The 22052-nt window shown below is 45.8% G+C and overlaps 1 protein-coding gene across 3 annotated transcripts in view; it reads right to left on the minus strand.

Moving 5' to 3' along the window:
- Positions 1–279: 279 nt before the first annotated feature.
- ADAMTS10 (ADAM metallopeptidase with thrombospondin type 1 motif 10) overlaps positions 280–22052 on the minus strand; it is a 33035-nt gene continuing 11262 nt past the window's right edge. For 2 of the 3 annotated variants that reach the window (XM_074205051.1, XM_074205052.1), the window contains exons 9-25: positions 21262–21367; positions 20211–20357; positions 19618–19759; positions 13501–13608; positions 12981–13126; positions 12624–12687; positions 9886–9988; positions 8024–8157; positions 7142–7265; positions 6663–6743; positions 6347–6510; positions 5943–6069; positions 5481–5610; positions 4827–5031; positions 3988–4164; positions 2229–2388; positions 280–420 (exon numbers count right to left, since the gene is read on the minus strand). In XM_074205051.1, the coding sequence (XP_074061152.1) occupies positions 311–420; positions 2229–2388; positions 3988–4164; positions 4827–5031; positions 5481–5610; positions 5943–6069; positions 6347–6510; positions 6663–6743; positions 7142–7265; positions 8024–8157; positions 9886–9988; positions 12624–12687; positions 12981–13126; positions 13501–13608; positions 19618–19759; positions 20211–20357; positions 21262–21367 (2228 nt within the window). In that variant the 3' untranslated portion in view covers positions 280–310. Of the gene's footprint in view, positions 2058–2228; positions 2389–3987; positions 4165–4826; positions 5032–5480; positions 5611–5942; positions 6070–6346; positions 6511–6662; positions 6744–7141; positions 7266–8023; positions 8158–9885; positions 9989–12623; positions 12688–12980; positions 13127–13500; positions 13609–19617; positions 19760–20210; positions 20358–21261; positions 21368–22052 lie in introns of all 3 variants that reach the window. The other variant, XM_074205053.1, reaches the window with a different exon arrangement.

Raw genomic sequence — 22052 nt, forward strand, 5'->3', positions numbered from 1 at the left:
GTTCTTCACAGTACAAATTCAGGTCAGATCTCAGTGGGGAGCCCAGCATTAGGACTGGACACAGGGGGCACCTCTGGCCCTGTCAGATCTCTGGGTCTCTCTTCTTCTGCGACTCCCATCCCTTCCACCAACCCCTTAAGGCTGGTGAAGCCTAGATCTGCTGGGACTCATCCCTTACTTAGGATGTAGGACCAGGGCCAGACCCTGTAGTGATGCCCAATAAATAATGAATTCAGATTACCACCCCCCTCCCTTTTCCTCTCCCTCCTCCCCCCCAGCTTCACTCATCTCCAGCTGTTGCCCCCCTCCCCTAGCGACCCTGGCAGGTTTTACAGCACATCTGGCGGAAATAGGCACGGCTGCAAAACTGGAACTTGAACACAAGGGGGCAGTAGGCGACCTTGTTCACATCCCTGCACTCTGTGGGGGGGAAAGAAGGAGAATTATGCCCCTGCCCGCTCCACTCTCACATTTGTCCCAATGCCACCCCTGCCTCCCTGGAAGTCCCCCTAGACCAGAAATACAGGCAACCTCTGAAAAAATCAATGGCTCAGGAAGGAAACACAATTAGGGCATGGCATCTGGGGCTTTGGCCCAGGGTCCTGAAATTTAGAGGGCAGGAAAACGTGTCTCCTTTGGTGAGCAAGAATGATGAGTTAAAATCAGAATCTGATGAGGCAGCTAGGTGGCACAGTGGATAGAGTCCCAGCCCTGGAGTCTGGAGGATCTGAGTTCAAATCCAGCCTCACTAGCTGTGTGACCCTGGGCAAGTCACAACACCAGCTGCCTCCAAAATTAAAAATAAAATCGAAAGTTGACAGATCAAGGGAATTGTTAGCAACACCCATCCATGAGCTTTTCTTAGTAATCAGTTTCCTGTCGGGATCCACTGAATTTATCTTGATTATTTCTTCTAATGGTCTCCATTTGAGGATGTGCTTGGAGATGCTTGCTCCTGAAGTGTGCTGCTGGCCCTAAGCAACAGACCTGCTTCTGTCTCCAGGGGACCCACGCAACATGGCAGGATTGTGCATGGATGCAACAAGTATGCAGGCAACAAATAGCAGGGAAAAATTTTTGGGCTGGGTAGCTGTAGAACCCCATGACTGCCTGAGTCTGGAGTTTGCCTGTGGTTTGCCCCACCCAGGAGAAATGCAAGAATGGAGCCAGGAGCTATTGTCTGAGCATCTCACCCCACCCAGTCCCAGCTGACTGAGGGATAGGGCCTGGCTTTGGTAGATACAGTCAGAATGGGAGGGAGAGGTCTGCCCAGGGCATCTCCCTCCTTCCCTTACTTTGCAACTGCGCCAAGGAGAGGAAGCCCAACCCAGGAGTTTGGGGTGGGGGTCTTTTTTTGAGGGTGGAGAAGAGATTACAGAACCTCAGAGCTGGCAGAGAACTCTGAGGGCATCTCATTCATCCTATTTACCCTACCACTAAGCAGGAATCCCCTCTGCAAAAACCTGATAGGTGGTCATCTGGCTTCAACTTGAAGCCTTTTAGCACCAGGAAATTCACCTCCCAAGGCAGTCTATTCTACTTTGGGATAGTTCTCATGTTGGGTTGTTCCTGCTGTTCCTGACTGGAGCAGATTCAGCCTTTCTGTAATTCATCTCCTTGGGAAAAAAAAAAAATTGCTCTGTGTTCTGCCCTCTAGGAGTCAAATAGAGTAAATCTAATCCATCTGCTCCATGGCAGAGCCTGGAAGATTATGATCTTGTTAGCCTGAGGTCTTTTCCCTCAGAATAAATACCTCCCCTTTCCCTGACAGGTCTTTCAATTGTTTTGTGTTTGCCTCAGTCTACATAGATATCACCCTCTTCCCTGGGTCCTGGTCACCCTCCTCTGAATGCTCTGCAACTCAGGTCTTTCCTAAGCTAAATTCAAAACTCCAGATGACATCAGACCAGGACAGAGGTCAGACTGCAGATTTGTCACCTTTCTCATTCTGGACCCAAAACTTCCTCACACAGACTAAGTTTGATGACAAAGTGAGACACGGGAACTGGAGCAGCAACACCAGCAACATGCAGGGAGACTCACCACAGACTTGGCACCTGTTACCCAACAGATGTGGACCACCTTGTTCCCACCCACAATCCCTCTCTTCCCCACCCCCTTCCCTCATTCCTTCTTGCCCTGTAACCCAGCAGATGTGGGCCACTTTGTTCCCCACCCACAAGTCCCTTATCCCCTACCCCACCCCTAATTCCTTCTGGCCCTGGTACCTTCAGGGCTGTCCCCAGGGGGGATGCTCTGGCATTTACTCTCACATTGCTGCATGGCCGGAGGCTGCAGGGCCTCGGGGCACTCCCAGGATGGCTGGCCTGTGTGTGTGGTACACTGAACCGACCTCAGCTGCTGCCCGAAGCCACACTGGGAGGAGCACTGGTGACAGAAGGGAGCTCGCTATGAATATGCATCTAAGGAGACAGATAGTGTGGGAGCATGCACACAAGAGCAAGGGTCCTTAGGGGTCACCTTGCCAGGGTCTAGCCTCAGCCTGGGGCAGGGCTTCTCTCCCAGATTTTCTAGAAGAGGAAATAGACTTAAAGAGATAAAGGAACTTGCCTCACACAATGAGTGCAAGGATGGAAAAGAGAACTCTTTGTAGTTAAGTGGTCATTCATTCAGTGGATCATCAGTCAATTGGTTAGCCCATCAATTGGTGAGTCATTGATCAGTCATTCCTATCAGTCAGTCAGTTGGTCAATCCATCAATTGATGAGTCACTGATCAGTCAGTTCATCAATCTTTCGGTCAGGTCAGTCCATCAATTGATCAATCACTGGTCAGTCAGTCCAATATTTCAGTCAGTTGGTCAGTCCATAAATTGGTGAAACATTGATCAGTCAGCCCATCATTTAGTCAGTCAGTTGGACAATCCATCAACTGATGAGTCATAGGTCAGTCAGTCCATCAATTGGTGAATCACTGATCAATCAGTTCATCAGTCTCTCAGCCAATTAGTCTATCAATTTGTGAGGCATTGATCAGTCAGTCAGTTGGTCAAAAATGGGTCAGTCAATTAATTGACTAATTAGTCAATCAGTCAGTTCAACAAGGATTTCCTAAGGCTTATTAAATGCCAGGGCCAGGCACTGTCCGAAGTGCTGGGCATACAGAGAGAAAAAAGCAAAAGGCTGTCTCCAGGTTCAAGTCTTGGCTTCTCTTCACCTTACAGGGCCCTGGGGAAAGGGCTTTTATAAACTTTTCAGTGTTCTCTAAATATGAGTTATTGTTCTCCTGCCCAGCTCCTCCCCTCTCGGCTCTGGAAGATTGCCCAGGGTAATTGCCATTCCCTACAATAGGAGTGGAGAATGGGGAAAATAAGCCAGAAGGACTTTCTTGAGAAACTCGAGATTCTTGATTCTCCCAACCGAAGTTCTTCCCCCATCATTGGATCACAATAGCAACGACTGGCATTTTGAGAGCACCTGAAGGTCAGCAAGGTCATTTAGCATCTCACGTGATCCTCCCCACAACTCTGTCAGGTAGGGGCTACTTTTATATGAGTTAAGATAAACAGAGGTACTTTGCTGATCTTAAGTGATAGTTTTTCTTCTTATTGCTATTATTATTAGTGAGCTTAAGTGACTTAACCAGGGTTCTATAGCTAGAAAGTTAGCCATGCCCTCCAAGGCTGGATATGAACTCAAGTCTTCTATCCAGTACACTGCCCAGAGGCCTCAACATTTTAGTTGTTGATTGATTACTGACTAGGCAAGGCCAGGGTTGGAGAAGTGGGAAAGGGTGAAGCACTTACCAAGACCCAGGATTAGGGGTCTGATTGCCAGAGCTGAAGGTGACTCCTCTCTACTCCCCAGCAGAGCCAGGCACATAAGATTCATAAGATTCAGGGTTGTAGAATGCATGGTTTCCTGATTCTGTCCCTCCCTTTTACCTGGAGACTTCCCTAATCCAATCCTTGGGGATCCCTCCCCCAACCTGGGCCTGGAGATATAAGACTCCAAGCCATCCCCATACCTCTCCCCATTCGCCAGTCACCCATCGGGGTGGGGGACACCTGCGGAGGTTGCACCTCATGCTGGTGGGTGGTTTGGTAGCTGCTGGACACTGGGTAGAGGGCAGTGTGGCACTGTGGTCTCCACTCTTACACAGGACGACTCGGTGTCGGAAGCCGGGCCCACAGTTGGGGGTACACTAAGGATGGAGGGTAATGTAAAGGGTTTTGGCATCAGGGACTTGCTCTTCAGGGATTTTCTTGAAGGCACCCCCTGGGGTTATTAGTACCAATCTCCTCTAGTAGTGGTTCTTAAAGTCTGGTCTGGGGACCCTTTAGGATCTCAGTATTTTCATGGTCAACACTATTTTCAAAAATAATATTAAATTTAATTTCTAACATGGTAAATATAGATCGCTAATAACCCACAGCAACAAAATCTCTTGAGATCTTGATAATTTTTAATAGCATAAAGGGGTCCCAAGACCAAAAATTTGAGAACCACTGTCTCTTCACAGAGAGTGAAGAGTTTAGGAAAAGCCTTCCCTCAGTCAGTGGGCAGGGTGGAATAATCCATTCCAGGTTTTGTCAGGGGTGGGGAAGCTGGGTGAGGAGCTGGCAGGAAAATGGCCTGAGCAGTGTGAAGAAGAGATGGTCACAGAAGAATGAGAAGGGCAGAAACATTTTGGGCAAGTGTGGGAAAAGCACGAAGAGTGTTGGACTAGCTGAGGGAGCTTGGGCAATTCTGGAAAATGAAGGAAGTAGGAAACTGCATATGGGGGCCTTGGGGTGCCTTGCCAGGGATGCCCCTCTGACTGGGAGGAGCCAGGAGAGGCTCTTCCTCGGACCGGAGAGGGCTCACCTCAGACCAGTCCAGAGTAACCCACTCTGGTGGGCAGGCAGGGCTGTTACAAGGCTCCAGGACATGGGGCCGGGGCTGGGTGCAGGCGCTGTCATCTAGAGCTTTCTCTTCATCTGCAGATACCCGGCGTTGACACACTACAGAACGACTCCTCACCCCTGAGTTACAGCTCCGACTACAGCTCGACCAGTTTCCCACAGCCCAGCTAAGGGAAGGCAGAAATTGGGAGCAGGGGGAGGAGAGAAGCAGTTATTTATATATGCATCTATCCAATGTGGAGGCTGCTGCCAAGCACTTGGTTCTGGGGAGAGATATACAAGGTACCTCTCCTCTTGGGGTTCAGACACTGGGAATGTCTTCTACAAGAATGCAGTAGACCCTGTTCACAATGGGCTTACACCACAGGTCTAGATTTCAAGTTGGAAGGGAGCCTAGAAGTGATCTAAATTCTAATTTTATTGATGAGGAAACTGAATTCCAGAGACTTGCCCAAAGACACGAACCACAGTGGCAGGTCTGGATTTGAATCCTCTGCCTCCCAGATTCTGTGATGATTTCACAGCCTCATGAGGAAAGGGACCTTTCCCTGAGCCCCTTCAAGGATGAGGCTTTCTCTGATCTCACTTCCCCTTGGCCTCTGGCCTAGGTACTCACTCTGGGGGGCAAGGTTCCGTGTTGCATGCCCGCTGGCGCTTGGGCAGTTTGCTGTGGGGGCTACAGTGGTGAGGGGCCACAGTGGAGCTGTCCAGCTGCTTCCGACACTCAACAGCCTGGACCTGGCTGCCTGGGGATGGGGAAGGCCAGCTCAGCTCCCTGATCCTGCCCATTCCAATCCCCCCACCCACCCTTGCATCAAAGGATCCCAAGATGAATTTTCACAAGGGCCACAGCTTGGACTCCTGAGTTTCCTTTTCCAGCTTGGTTTGAGAGTTAGCCACCCAGGCAAGCTCTAGCCCCTTCCCCTCTTGGGACCTTTAGCTTTCTTTTCTTGGTCTCTTCTCTTTCCCCAAGTTCACCAGGGTCCAGCTCCCCCCTGGACCTCATTACTTCTCCAGAATCCTCCCTTAAACCCTTCCTAGTATCTTCTCTGCCCCACCCAGCAATGGATAGCCTCACCGCCTGCACACAGGGCAGAACACTTGGTCCAGGGTGTATAGTGCCAAGTATATGGTGGAAGGGCTTCATGAGAAATGGGTGCATTGAAGCGGTATCGGATTCCCTGGAGCTCAGATCGAGTCAGGACCTGGTGGGAATGGGTGAGGATGTCTGGGCCCATTGAGAGGGCCAGGGCATCTCAAAGGAAGAAAGTCAAGAGTTTCCCATCATCCCCCCCACACACACCTCTACCCCTAGGCTCAGGGGGCCCTACCAGGAACTTTCCCAGCCTGTGCTAGATCATGTCTGGTCTTGGGGGACTTAACTCTCTAAGAGGAAGGAACTCCTGGAGGGTGGCTACCTGGCCAAACTCCTGCCCCCATCCCTTATCCTATCCTCCCTCCCTCTCTTAACTTTTTGGTTACCATGACAATGATCGTGATGTTGGTTGGGCCCAAAGCCTCCAGAATCTGGGGTTGGTCTGGTCCATGGTGTAGCTGGAAGATGGTCCCAGCTAGGGGCAAGCGATGGGGCTGTGGAGTCTTGGGCAAGCCATCCAGGAGAAAGGCATCATCCTCCCCTTTTAGGGCTAGTACAAAGCAAGAGTCAGTAATATAGGAGTAGGAGGAATCAGCTATACCTACCCTCCCAAACCTTTGGCCTCAAGTCCCTTCCCTTTGCCCCTCCCATGGATCAATCCCTCTAGTCTTTGAATACCCAAGGTACCCCTTTTTCTCTCACCAAGGTGACTGAGGGAAGGATTCGAATCCTGAATAGAAATGTGGACAGAGCCCTTGGGAATCCAAATGATTTCTTCATACTCTGGAAAATAGGCCCCAAATGTCTACCTTATATGGGGTTCATCCGCATAGCCTCCTCTTCCCTAACCTGGTCATCCCCCACTTCTTTTCCACATCAAAATAATTTGTCCTTTTCCCACAGTTCTTCCCTTACCCATCTGTCCATTACCCCTCTCCTCTCCATCCTGTCTTTGACCTTCTCCATCCTGTTCATTCTCCTTCTCTCCCTTCCACCCAGCATATCCACCCATTCCCTTTCTGGGATTTGAGGGCACCAAAGACAGGTGGGATACCTTGCCCCTTGGCTCCCCAGATAGATTGGGCTGCTGTCTGAATGTGAGAGATCACTGGATACCAATACTGGGAATGCTCCCATAACCCACCAGTCTCAGGGTTGGTGCAGAACTACCAGGCTCTTACCACCCTTGGGGATGGCCCCAGAAAATACGCCCTCGATGGTCTCACAGGAGCTGCCATCACCTCCACACACCCGACACTTATCCTCCCGAAGGTCTGAACCCAGAACTCGGTCACAGCCTACATGCTGGAGGGGAGGGGGAGATCTTCAGGGAAGGGACCTAGGGCTTATCACCATCTCTCATGTACATTTCCTCTTCTATTCCTACTACAACTATCTGTGATCACCACCTGCACAGACACTTGTAGGGACCTCATCGGATCATCATTCTTTTATTCATTTTACCTACTTCATCAGTCTTATGCATGTATAGATCTCCTCCACTCTAAAACTTCAATGGATCCACTAAATAAGCTTATAATTCTTTTGCTTGGCATTCAAGGCCCTCCATGATGTGACCCACCCTTCCCTTTCCAGCTTGATCTCATATTACTCTCCTCCATGGAGTCTATGCTTCAGTCCAACTAGATGACTATCCCTGCAACAGCTTTGTATTCTCTCCCTTGTGACTTTACAAAGAATAATGTCTATGTCTATAATGTCCTGTTCTCTGTGGATTCCTTCCTCATCAATCTCAGTAACAATCTTTCCCCCTCACATCTCACAGATAACAAGGCATTTTGCCCAGCTCAATACATATAGACACTCAAATGTACATTAGTGTATTAATGATAGCTGAACTTTAATCATCTTTTTAGACTGTAAGCTTCACGAGGACAGGAACTATGTCTTGTCTGAACATGGTAGCTCCCCCAGCTCCCAACACATTGCTCTCTATCTAGTAGGTGACTATAAACATTGAACTGCATTGTCCTTCATCACCAGCTGATGCCCCATCTCTTCTTTCCTCCCCTGTCCTGCCCCTTCCAACTGCCTTTCTCTACCTTGCACTCTCCATTGACACAGATGTCCACGGTATCCAGTCGGCATGGTGTTCCATCCACCACAGCTGCTGCCCGCTCTGTGTAGAAGTTGAAACCTTCCGCCAAGCAGGTGAGGGAGCAGGACTTCACACCCCCTAGTGGGTATAGCAGCCATCACCAAATCTCAGTTAGAAAAGACCACAGAGGCAGGCTAGTCCAACTTTAGAACGAATGAGTATCTTGCCTTACCACATCCAACTGAATGTTCATCCAGCCTTTGTCTGAAGACCTCATGTGAGGGCAAATACACTTTTCCTGAAGCATCCCATTTGCTTTCGGTCAAAATTGTTCTGTCCATTAAACCCACCTTTTCCTCTTAGTCCTTTCTTCCCTTTGATTCCAGTTCTGGCCTCTGGGCCAAAGAAAACACATCTAATCCCTCCTCCAAAGATAGATTTTGAGTCATTAGAAGATCACCCTAAATCTTCTCTTCTTCAGGATAAACAAGGCTAGTTCCTCCAACCAATCCTTGTCTACTATGATCTCAAAACCCTTCACCATTCTAACTCTATTTAGGGAAGTGGAAATGTGAGAGGGTAGAGAATGAGTGAGCAAGCAAGTTTTTGTAAAGCATTTTCTATGTGACAGGTGATTTGTTAAGAGCTCAGAATGTAAATACAAGAGAAAAAATAGTCCCTGAACTCAATCATTCTCCAGATGATCAGTTCTTCTGGATGAAGCCTGAGGAGGACAGAGAACCAAGTGCTACTGCCTCTCTAGTCTCAGGCTCAAAAGCCTCCCTTCTGGTTACAGACTGAACTGATCATTAATGCCAGTCCTGTGCCCAGCCTGCCCTCTCACTGAGTAGGGTGTGGGGTTGGTAGAGAATAGTTTCAAACCACAACTGATTGGATGCTATTTATCCTGCCAGAACTTTGAAGCAAGGGGTGACAGGGTCCTAGGGAAGGATTAGGGCTGATTGAAAGGAGGCGGGCAAGGTTTATTCCTCAGTGTTCTCAAATGTAGAGTTTGCAAAATGATGTAAAAATGGGCACCAGATTTCTTTGAGAGGCAATGTGGTGCAGTGGAGAGACTCACAGATCTAGAAAGAGAACTTGGAAGTTCATCATGATTGGTCCAATTCCCCCCATTCCCTGCAGAGCTACCCTCTATAGTATTCTAGGTAGATACAAAGTGGTTGAAAAACTACATTCAGTATGGAAGATGAAGGAATTGAGAAACTAGTAATTTTCTCTCTTGATCTGATCCTTTAAAGAAATAGGAGTTAGGAATTTGTTGAAATTATAAGAAAGTTTAGAGCAAGAGTTCTTAACAGCTCGACCCAGCTATGGATAGCGTCTTCTTCCTCTTAGTACAGCTGATAAACTGGCAAATATCCCAGAGAGAACAAAGCACAGGGGATCATTGCTGATCCTATCCTACCTCAGACTTTCCCCAGAAAAATGAAATACTCTTCAGGAAGGGACTATTTTCAACTTTGTCGGTGTATCTTTTGCACCTAGTTCAGTTGTGATATACAGTAGATGAACTGAACTGAGAACCCAAAGAATAGCCAACTTTGCTTTGAACACCAATTGCCACCTGCAAGTTGTATGACCTTGGGCAAGTCACTTAACTCTTCTAGAACTCAGATTCCTTGACTATAGATAGTGAATGGTTAGACTTCCAGTTCTGCATCTGTAATCTGATACTGATGAGCATGGCAGGGATTAAACTCACTCCTCTCTGTTCCTGTGGCACCACCCCCCCTTACTCAGGTGCAGGTTGTTGACTTTCTCCTTTCCCTCGAGATTCCTTATTTGTTCCAAACCTCAGTCATGGATCCCTGTCTTCCTTCATTCTGTCTCAAAGGGTCCACTCACCTCCCCGGTATGTCTTCCATGTATAATACTTCCCCCGGAAAGGAATACTGTCGAATTCTGAGCATTGCATCTCCCTGAAGTCCTGAGAACCTGGAGGACAGTCCTGGTGGAATGGCAAGCAAAGTATAACTGGGTGAAAAGAAGGTCTGGAGGGTGTCGAGTCCACCCCCTACCTGAATGAGGATTCCTTTACAACACCTCAAACAAATGGTCATCCTACTTGAAGATCTCAGAAAATAGGATACACATTACTTTTCTGAGATGATCTATTCCACTTTTGAATGACTTTAATAGTTAATTTTACAATGTGCCAGAATCTACAATTCTCCCCATTCTACCATTACTGCCTTCTGGTGCCAAACTCCTGTCTTCTGGGATCTAGATGGCAATCAGAGAATCATACATTTGGAACCAGAAGAATTATACATTTAGAATCAGTGGTCATCTAATCTAACCCCTCATTTTACAAATGGGGAAATTAAGGCCAAAGTCCCAGAGACAGTCATTGTTAGAGGTGGGAGAGTGGTGAAGGATGAGGGAAGACAAATGAAACATTCCTCATCCCTGAGACCTGAGCTTAGATCAGAGGTAGAGAACCTCCAGCTGGTCTGGTGTTGCCAAAACAATCCATAGGTGGGACTTGAAATTTGATAAATCTAGTAGCTTTTTAGGAGTGAATTAATAAATATTTGCCCAAATATAGCCTGCGAATGCCACCTCTGGCTTAGATGGATCCAATCCCAAATCTTTAAAAAAAATTTTATTTATTTAAAGCAATGGGGTTAAGTGACTTGTCCAAGGTCATACAGGCAATTATTAAGTGTCTGAGGCTGGATTTGAACTCAGGTCTTCCTGACTCCAGGGCCAGCGCTCTAACCACTGTGCAACCTAGCTGTCCCCTCTGGTCCTAAATCTTAATGTCTATATGCCTGGGTGTTTGGGTTTGAGGGGAGTAGGTGTACAACAAAGATCAAAGAATGCAGAAGGACTTCCAGATGGAGGGAAAAGAGATTGTATGATCAACTGTATGGATAGGGCCTTTCCACCTACAAGTTCTAAGGTAGGAAAATGGGAGCTTATTCTTGTATTTCCTTCTTCTCTCGCCTGCTTCTCATCACACAGAATCTGAAAGGCGGCCATCTAGTCTTGTCCATGCCCAAACAAGAAGTCTCTCTATAACCTATGTGAAAAAGGGCCATCCAGTTACTGCTTCAAGACCTCCAATAAGAGGAAACTCTCCATCTCACAGAGGCAACTCATTCTATCTCTAATTGGCAGGGAGTTTTTCTTTATACCAGTTCTACTTTAGTCTTTGTAATTTCTACTCATTACCCCTACTTTTTCCAATGGAATAATACATCTAGATATTCAATATAATAGCCCTTCAAATATTTACTATCATATCCCCCTGAGTTTTCCCTAATGATGACAGCAGCCCAAAAGACTAAAATGTAGGCTTGTACTGCACCGAGAAAGCACTATATTCTTAAAGATTCTGATTGTCATTTCTACCATTGTTGATCACTCTCTTCTGCATACTCTCCAATGTCATTCCCAAACTGAGCACAGTATTCCAGCTGGGGTCATACCTGGACCAAGTACAATCATTTCTGTGGTTCAGTTAGTCAATCCACAGGTATTTAATAGGCTCCTACTGTATGCCAGAGATCATGGTAAGCAATGGGACTATAAATTCAAAAGGGAGATAATTCCCTGCCTTCAAGAAGTCTACATTCTACTAGGAGATATGCCTTGGTCACAAGTGAGTTCTGAACATCATGCTATGCAAGCTTTCATTAGTCTTTTGGGCTGCCATCACCATGTTGGAGATCTGTTTTGAGCATTAAAGTCATTGAAACTCCCAGATCTTTTTCAACTACCTCTAACCAGGCTTCTCTTTGTATTTGTGAAATTGAGTTTTTAAACCCATGAGTAGAACTTTATATTTGTCCCTAATGAAATTAATTTTGCTAGCCTCTGCTTAATGTTCGAGCTTGTTAGGATGTGTTTTGGGGGATCTTGAATCTGTTCTACAGCATGCTAGCTATGGCCTCTCATCTTTGTAATCTCTTCAAATAATCTGGCAAACAAGCAGAAAGGGCATCTAATGAAAAAAGCAGGACTCTAGAATCAAAGGAATTAAGTTCAAATCTCACTTCTGATGCTTTCTACCCTCATGTCCTTAGTCATTGTCCTTTCCTTCATTTGTAAAATGATGGGATTGGACTTTTGACTTTTGAGGATTCTTTCAGTTTCAGATCTATGATCCTATCCATTCACCTAAGTTGATAGCAGTGTCCAAGAATGTGTGTTATTCCATAGATTTCCTACTAAGTAGGCAGAGAACCATTAAAGGGTACACTGTGACTCCTAGTTTTTCTATTTATGTTACTAGTATCACCAACTTTCAAGTTCAAAATCTGATTATCTGACTTTTTTTCCTCTTCCTTCTCACTTCCTATCAGGTACTAAGTACTTTTGATTTTTCATCCATGACCTTTCGTATATTTGCTTCTATCATCTTTCTTATATTTGGTTCCCATATGGCTACCACAGATCTTATTCCCTCAGATCCAACATTTGCCCAAGTTAGGCTCAGAGATTTGAGGATAGGGAATTGAAGGTTGAAAGAAGGGGCATCTAATAATTACCTAGCTGTGTGGCCTTGGGCAAGCCACTTAACCCCGTTTGCCTTGCAAAAACCTAAAAACAAAAAAGAAAGAAGGGGCATCACTCACATCTGTGTTGCAGGACCGATAGCGACGCCGTTCCCCTAGACAATATTTGCCTCCAATTGTTGGTCTTGGGGAGAAAGAGACATAGAAGAAGTTAAAGGAGAGATTGGGGTGGGGGAGGAGAGTGGAGTGTGTGAATACCTAAATTTTGCTTTTGACTGGGGTTTCCAAAGTGAGTGACAGAGGCCCTGACCATGTGACACCTTTTAGGGTATGTATCCCCTCATCCTTTAGCATCATCCCTCCCATCTCTGGAGGAGGCCTGAGCTGAGGGGATTCAGAAAAGATGATTTCAGGGATGGTGTTTTTGTGGGTATGGGTTTGAGAGAGAGACAGAAGGAAAGACAAACTCTGACTGACCTGGGGCTGTCACACTGACGGCTGGAAGAGGAGACACCACCCCCGCAGGTCCGGCTGCATTCACCCCATGAGGTCCAGGGGCCCCAGGCCCCATCCACGCCCTCTGGCCGTGACCCAAAGGGAACACACACCCGCTTGTAGCACCACTGTAGGAACACAGTCCTGAAAGTTACAACTCCCACCAGGATAGAAGCCCCAGGTGGCACCTTCAGCTTTCCCAAACTTTTAGGTGCTCTTCAGATAATGACAAACCTGATAGCTTTATTTCAATTTAAAATGTTCTAAGCATATTCTGTCATTAGACCCTTACTACCATCCCAACAACTATTCTTAGTCCCATTTTATAGATGAAGAAACTGAGGCTGTGAGGTTGACTAACTTGCCCAAGGTCACACAAGTGTCACAGGAGAGATTTGAACCTAGATCTCCAGGCCCAGTATTCTATCTATTGTACCATGAAGGTAGCAGAGACTAAAAGCTACTATCTGGACTAGGAAGGAGAAGGGGCATTGATACTCACCCCCTTGTCAATGGTGCTGCTCTGGCACAATGTGCCCTCAGCGGCTGGAATGCTATTGGTAATGCATCGGTTGCTTTTACTCAGGCACCAGAGTTCACTACAGACTTCCTGAGGGTGGAGAGAGGTCCAGGTGAGTCCCTGTAATACCCATAGTATGGGCCACCTAGTCCTGGAGTTCTTGGCAAACTTCCCAGATCAGCTCCTGGAGTCCAAGTTTGGGGAAAGGGAAGAGGAGATAGGAGGGAACACAAATCTCCTCTAAGGTCATCAATTTTAGCTTCTCCTCTCTTTAGCAATGACACATGTTGTTCTATCCTTCAAGGCCAATTTAGTTGTTACCTCCTCCATGAAGCCTGTCCTGAGCCATCCTGCTAAATATGGTACTCACCCTTTCTTCAATCTCTAATATTTCATTTGATCACAACTCAATTCAGCTTATTCTGCATTAAACACCAGAGCTGGAAGGGACTGTTAGAGATCCTAGTCCAGTCCCTTCATATTACAAATAAGGGAACTGAGGCACAGGCTCAAAGTTCCACAGCTGAGAAGTAGAAGAGGTGGGACTCAAACCCATATCCTTCTTACTTCATTAGGAACTGCCCCTCAGGCTGTCCATGGCTGACTTATCTTTATATTTCTAGGCTCCTTCCCTTACCTTGGACCCAAAGTTGTCTTATTTCTCTCTTTTCTCCCATCAATCCATTCATTTTCCATGGAATTGTTTGTGTGTGTGTGTGTGTGTGTGTGTGTGGTGCCTTTGCTCTTGCCTATTCTCCCCCTTCACTCCCTTCCTTAGAGTTCCTTAGGGCTTACTCTTCTGCTCTAAACAAATGATTTTTCTAGACTTTTCCTATCTTTTCCTGCCATATGGTCCATGGATTTTGTCTTGAGTACAATTTTTCCCAATGGATCCTGGATTTATTTCTCTAACAACCTACAACCTTCTTTTATCCTCCCTCCCAACTTGTCCAACCTCCTCCTCCCTGCCAACCCTAGCATCCTCCCAAGTCCCCATCACCATAATGGGCTAGAAGGAAATCAGTCAGGATGTGCCTTCTGAGATTCCCTTAGTTTCTAAAGGGAGGGGGAGAGGGAGAGAGAGAGAGAGAGAGAGAGAGAGACAGAGACAGAGAGAGACAGAGACAAAGATACAGAGACAGACACAAGAGAAACATAGATAGATAATGAGGAACTTTAAGGAGTTGGATAGACCCCAAAACAAAAAATTCCAGAGGCAAAAGTAACCTTAGAAGGTCTAGTTTGACTTGTTTCTAAACTCAGAATCCCATTTATTGCATCCCCCAAAACTGTCACCCAACCTCAGCTTGAAGACCCACCGAAGGGAAACCTATCACCTCCCAAGTCAGCTTGTTCCTCTTTGAGACTGCTTCTAATTTTTAGGAAATCCTTGCTGACATCGATTCAAAATCATCCTTTCTTCCAGCTTTGACAGAACTAAAGAAAGGAGATGGCTGAGGTCTCCACCTCATCCTGGGAATTGTGGGTTTCATGGAGTATTTGTGTGACTGGGGAGGGTGAGACTGAGAACCTCTTGGCTGGTTCAGCAACCCTGGGCAGGACAGGACAAGAGGACTAGGCGGGGTATGATGTTTTCAGAGAACATTTGGGAAAATGTTTAGTGTAATGGGAGACATCAGAATGGGGAGGTGGGGGAATTGGAGTGATTTACTGAAGCTAAGCAGACTTTAACTGGAACTGGGGTCATCTGGGAGAAAATCCATCCCTCCAGTCAACCCCTTTTGTAGACAGAATCTGAGTAAAGACACAGCTTAGTGAAGTGGGTCAGTTGGATTCCAGGACAGACATTCTGACCTGGAGTCAAAGGGTGTGAGACCCAGAGAGGAAAGGACCCAGCGGCCCTGGAGGGTTGGCAGAGACAAAGAACTCCAGCTGGTCCAGGGGGTGGAATCAGGGCAGTCTAAGCAACAGGGAAGGATTCTGAGGCTTGGGGCAAGAACAGGGGGCCAAGTTCTGGCAGGGGAGTGAACAGAGAGTTCCTGGAAGGACTCATGAACACTTTTAACTTATGCCAGGCTATGAGGGGGCACTCTGTCCGGGAATGACCCACAGTGACTCTGATGTTAAGTAAGAAGAAAAGGGGAAGAGCAGACTGATGTTTCCTTTGGGAAGCATAATCTCTTAGGATTTGGGGCTGGCAGAGAACTTAGAGGTCACTGAGTCCAACTCCCTTGTTTTAATGAAGCCCAGGAACGGGAAACTGATTTGAATCTGGGTGTTCTGAGTCCAAATTCAGTGTTGGTTTTTTTCTTTCCCTTTTTATTTTCTTCCCTACATCATACTGCCTCTTGGCCTATGAGGGAATATCAACATTCCAGAAGATAAAAGTGAAAACATGTTCTGGGGGAGGTCAAGCTGAGTCCCTCAGATGTTGCAAGGATTGCAGAGAAATTTGGTTGGCAGATTTTGGAATCTGGTGATTTGAGAAAATTCTTAGGGCTTTTTTTTTTTTAAACTCCCATCTGTCCTCTGTTGGGAAAGTAAGAGAGATACTGGGAAATCTAGAGCTGGGAAAGAGAAACTCAGGAGTGAGAATAATAGGTAACAGCAGCCAGAAAAGAATAGATCTGAGGTCTCTTAGAGATAAAAAGGAAGAGGGTAGCAACCGGAGCTGGCCAAGTTAGAATGTTATTCTGGAGGAAGAAGGTAGGAGAAAGTCCAATGTCTTCACTCTATTCCCTCCACTACCTCCAGTATACATATGGAGTGAGGCAGGATAGTCTTTTGTGCAGACCTCTCATCACAGATTTCAAACATTTTTAGAAGTAGTAGTAGCTCAGGTAATTATAGGTTTAATAACAAGATCTGGGGCAGGAAGGGCTCTCAGATAGACATTATCTGGTCCAAATTTCTCTCGTCCAAAAAAAAAAGAGTCAAATAAGAGAAGGGCAAATTTTAGCAAAGTTAGAATTTAAATTCATATTCTCTTGACTCCAGATCTTGTGTACTTTCTTGGACACCTCATTGCCAAGTGTACAACATGAAGGTCTCTTCTTAAGAGTAACATAAATGAACCCATTTTCCCCATATCTCCATATATACATACCAACACCCTTTTGGTATTAGGCTAATCCCATATCTTTCCCCTGGACAGCCTCTGATAGACCTCATAGCCTCTTCTCCAATTCCCAGTCTTAGTCTGATCTCAAAGTTTGGACTCACAGACTTTTCGGGGTGAACAGGCTAGAACAGGTGAGAAATCAGGACACAGGCACACCAGCCTAAGAGTGAGGAGCCTGGAGAGAGGCCAAGGAAATGAAAGGAGAATTTCTGATTCTAGGAACCAGGAAAAAAAGTCCAGGAAATGTCAATGTGCAGTTAAGAGAGATTTAGGGCTCTCCAAAGAGCTGAGGAGGATTCTGGCAGAGCTGAGCCATTCTATCCTGAATAAGAAGTGTTTCCTCCTTGGAAGTCCAGCCATCTGGCAGTGTACCAATGGACCTATCTATCATATGACTGAATCTAGCTTCCCTTACCTTGACCAAGAAGCTCAAAAACTTTTTTACTCTATGGCATAGTTTATAGGCAACAGAAAAATAACATCTTATATTTAATGGATGGATGGATGGATGGATGGATGGATGGATGGATGGATGGATGGATGAATGAGTAAGTGGATGGATAGATGGATGGATGGATAGATGCATGGCCATCTGGTTACAGGCCAGTTTGCAAGGCCTTGGGAGGCATGGATATATTGATTGGTAGATGGATGGAATGGATGGATAGAAAGGAAGAAAGGATAGAAAGAATGATGGATGAATGAAAGGAAGAGATGGGTGAATAGAAAGTATAAACTGATGACTAGAATGAACAAGGATGAAGGGAAGAGTCTCATTCTCAGGAATAAAGAGATGAATAGAGAGGGTGGACAATGAATGGATGGGCACATAAATGAAAAGCAAATGAATGACATGGATGAATGTATTATTGATCATGCAAATCTTAGCACTTTACACTCAAGTTATAATAAAAGTTGCTTTTGGCTATTGTTTTTTTGGGATTTTTTTTGCTAGTCTTCCTCCTTTTATTCTCCTCATAATCTTTTTGTTTGTTTGTTTTTTTTAGATTTTTCAAGGCAATGGGGTTAAGTGGCTTGCCCAAGGCCACACGGCTAGGTAATTATTAAGTGTCTGAGGTCAGATTTGAACCCAGGTACTCCTGACTCTAAGGCTGGTGCTCTATTCACTGCAGCACCCAGCTGCCCATATTCTCCTCATAATCTTGTCCAACTTAACTACTTAATGAAAATTGTGTTTCCATATCATTTAATCCTTGACAAAGCCTGAAAGCAACTCCCTGATAACCTGGAGTTGAAATTCAGGCTCTTCAGCTCATTCTTCAAGAATAGTTCTGAGCTGCCATGACCTCACATTAATAGGATAATTACACATCAGAGCCGGATGGATACTTAGAAGTTAACCCCCTGCATTTCACACATGAGAAAACCAAAGGTCATTGTCACATGTTGGCAGGTACAGTTGAGCTCCTGACTCCTGAGCTCAATTCACCATTCTATTGGATCCTCCCTTAATAGTCATTACCTCAGTTAAGGATATCTCCTCATTGCCTCCTTTTCATATTTGCAAATTCTCCAGCCTATAGCCTTTTCCTCATCAGAGAGAAACAGAAACAGAAACAGAGAGAGAGAGAGAGAGAGAGAGAGAGAGAGAGAGAGAGAGAGAGAGAGAGAGAGAGAGAATGAATTAGCCTGTAGGTCCCACCATCTTTTCTGGGGGAGGGAAAGAATAAAAGTAGAATAGTTTCTGTTGGCCACATCACTTCACCTTACATAGCATCAGGAAGACAATCACTGGTCTGTGGCTCTTCTCTTTTCAGTTTAATTGGTTGGAGGGGGGAGCCTGAGGCTTGGGCTTAGTTGGGGGATTTTCAAAATACTGAATTTTGGTTTAGATTAGAGAACTTTTGCTTGATCACTTCACTAGGATAACTTAGGAGTTCTGAGATTTCCTGTTCCCTCTTTTTCCTCTGTCACTCAGGGTTTACACCAAACTTCCCCCTTTAGATCCTTCCCCTATCTTTTACAGCTTCCTTTCTTTCCTTTCCTTTCCTTTCTATCCACCATGCTTTTTTAATACTCACTATCCCTGCCTCCTCTCTCTCTCTCTCTCTCTCTCTCTCTCTCTCTCTCTCTCTTTCACACACACACACACACACACACACACACACACACATGTTCAGAGCACACAAAGCTATTTCACCTACTGAGGTTAGCCAGAGCCAAAAAGTTGATGGTGTCCTTGGAAGCATGGTGATTCTTCAGGGCTTCATCTATGGAAGTGACTGGACAGCACAAAAGAGTCTGTGCTTATGTCCTTAGAGCTCTCCAGAGCTTCTCAGCCCCCATTCTGTCCAAGTGTGTCAAAGTCCTGACACCCCAGAGAACTAAGATCTCATGATATTTCACACAGTCATGACCAAAAGAATAGGGAAGGACTTGAAAGTCTTGAGACATAGGAGCATCACTGTCTAGCTCCAGACCTCAAGTAGCTCACAGCACAACCTCATGTATGAGATTGACCCTCATGGGGGATGCAAATATAGGAACACAGGAGAAGCCAGGTTCCCTATAGTCTCTACCGTTCTACTCCCAGTAAGTTTCACTGAAGCCTCTTAGTCTTTCTTTTCTGACAACACAATCAACTCTTTAGTGGGAGAACCAAGATAGAAACACTGACCTGGAAGCATACACCAGTTCTGCTTTCCTACAAGAGGTTCCGAAGTCTTAAAATTTGTGGGACACCCTGTATAGTGGCTACAATGCAGCCTCTGGGTTGGGCCAGGAAGAGAAGCTGGTACCCTTAAGAGGGCAATTGGCAAAGTCACTTCATTCCTGCTCCTCAGATCAATTGTCCTAGACTTCCTGATTATAACAACTCAGTCTCCCTCCCTCTTGCCCTAGACAGCCAGGCTATGGAGGCTGTAGGGTTGGGCAGGAAGGAAGGGTGGGCTGGCACTGTCCCCTTTGCCCCCTCCCATCCCACCCAGTACCAAATTCCCTGGTCTCCCCACCTCCCCCACCTCAGGACCCCAGAGAAAAGCAGGAAGGCTCTCTACCCCGTATTTACACTGGCGGGATTTGACTCCATACTGGAAGCGACATTGTTCGTCTGCATCATAGGCCTGGCCCGGTGCCACTGTGGGGTACACGAAGTCCTGTCTGGGGGGGGCATTGTTCAGGCACAGGCCCAGGCCAGAGCTGGGAGAGGTCAGAGGGCAAAGGTCATTGGGAGGGGATGAAGAGAGACCTAAAGTCTAGGGGTTGGGTGACTTGGGATAAATATTGGGGAGCCTGAGGCAAAATCTGGGGAATCTAGATCTCAGGAGAAAACTCCTCTGCTGTGGGAATATAGGAGACAGCCTCAGTTTTTGCAGATGCCAGAGCTCACCTAAACCTTCCTTCACTGCAGGACTGGAGACCAAGATTGTCTAATTATTCCATAGGATAAATCAGAACTCACAATTCTCCTCCAATCATTATCAAATTGTAAACTGCTTATCATAGTGCCTGAGTGATGAATACATGCTGATTCCCTTCCCTTCTCTTCCCCCTCCCCAATCCAGGGAGTGTCCCTGCAGCAGTTCAAAGGATGGAGAAACTGGGAGCTCAGGGTAGGGGAGGTGAGGGGCTGAAATCTCATCTCACTCACTCCAAGAAGCTGGTGATGTAATCTCGGCTGCAAGATGACCAGACGAAAGGATTTGTTTTCATGGTGACATGGGCAGCCATGAGCTTGGCTGTATCCTGGCCCTGGGAACCACACGTGTTTCCAACGCCATCATGGTTCATGCCAAACCTGTGGGGGTGAGGGGACTGCTTGATTCTGCCTTTGCCTCTACCTTGAGAAGAAGAAGCCAAGGCATGGGAGAAGAGATGAAGGGGAAAGAGAGTGAAAGGAGAGAAGAGGGAAGGAAAGAGGAGAGAGAAAGAGAGAAAAAGGAAGGAGCGAGGAGGGGGAAGAAAGGGAAGAAGAGGAAGGGAAGAAAGGGAATGAAAGAAAAGGGGAAGAAGGAGAGAGAAAGAAAAAAGGAGAGAAGGGGAAGAAAGGGAAGGAGGAGAGGAAAAGGAAGGGGAGAGGATGGAAAAAACAGGAGCTTGGGAATGTCTCTGAGGGGCCAATAGCTGTATTTTTGGATAAGCAATGATGTGAATGGATAAAAGAATGGGAATTCATTTTTAATACCACAGAATTAAATTTTGCCATTCAGACTTTTGTGGCTCATTCTCACACAGGTCCTGGTGATGGACAGAAAAGATATATCAATATCACATCAGAATCTATAGAATTCAATGAAAGTTTGTTTTTTCTTCATGAAGATATATTTGTTCCTATGAGAATATATTAAGGAAATGTATTTATTACTAGGGAATTTTCTTTGCAGTGAAAGTATTCCCAGGTGCCTACTTAGCAATACATTGTTTGCTTCTCTCTGGGAAGAAAGGAGAGGAAGGGAAGGGAGGGAAATGAAAAGTAACCAGGAGAAGATGGAGGAGGTTCTGAAAGGGAAAAATGGATGGGAGTCTTCAGCAAGAGAAGAAAAGACTATCCAAAGCTTTACAAGAAGGTAAAGAGTTCTTCCATTTTTCTCAGTCTCTGAAGTGTCATATCCATTTGTCCATCTTCCACCCCACTGTCCCTTCAGGATACTTCCCCTCTTCCTCTTAATACCAGCCCCCTCCCCTTCCCCAAGTGGTCTCACGTGTGGCCGATCTCATGAGCAATGGTGAAGGCAGTGGCCAGGCCGATGTCCTCATTGATACTACAGCTTCGCTCTCGTTCACACATCCCACCCACTGGGGCCAGACCTATAGGGGTGGGCTAAGCTGCAGTCCTAAGGCCAGTCAAGGGACATTTCACATGGCATAGGGCTTTCTTGACCATTCTGCCCTTGAGTATTGTCCACCCCTTAACAGCCCTCCCCAGGACATAACTCTTCCTATCACTCAAAGTTTAATTCCTCTAATCCATGACAAACCCCTGACCCATCCCCATTTTTTAGGACATATTCCTGCCCTTTCCTCCTCCAGTCTGGCATGCTCTTCTGCATAATTGAAAATATAGGAGATAATGGCTCTTGACCAGGGGTGAAATATTCTTAATGAGAGTTGGTAAAAAATGTCTTAAAATTTGGTCAAGGTCTTAAACTGAATATATGGGTGGAGGGAAAAAACTGCCTTCATTTCTGCCAACTCTACTATAAAGAACAGGTGGAATATAAAAAGAACAGAAGGATAATGACCTTTGAGTATACTAGAGACTACTTGAGCAGAAGGAGAACACTGATAATAATTTCAGGAAGCAGATTATAAAATTGACATAGGTTATTGATACAAAAATGATGGGTGAGAAGGAAAAGGGAATTTGAACTATCTAGATATATGCTAGATATCCAAAGCAGAAGAGTTGATCTATTCTTTTTTTTAAAAAAAAATCTTTTGCAATTCAATGGGATTAAGTGACTTGCCCAAAGTCACACAGCTAAGTATTAAA

This window comes from Macrotis lagotis, chromosome X (assembly GCF_037893015.1).
Source record: "Macrotis lagotis isolate mMagLag1 chromosome X, bilby.v1.9.chrom.fasta, whole genome shotgun sequence".
NCBI classification, from domain to species: Eukaryota; Metazoa; Chordata; class Mammalia; order Peramelemorphia; family Peramelidae; genus Macrotis; species Macrotis lagotis.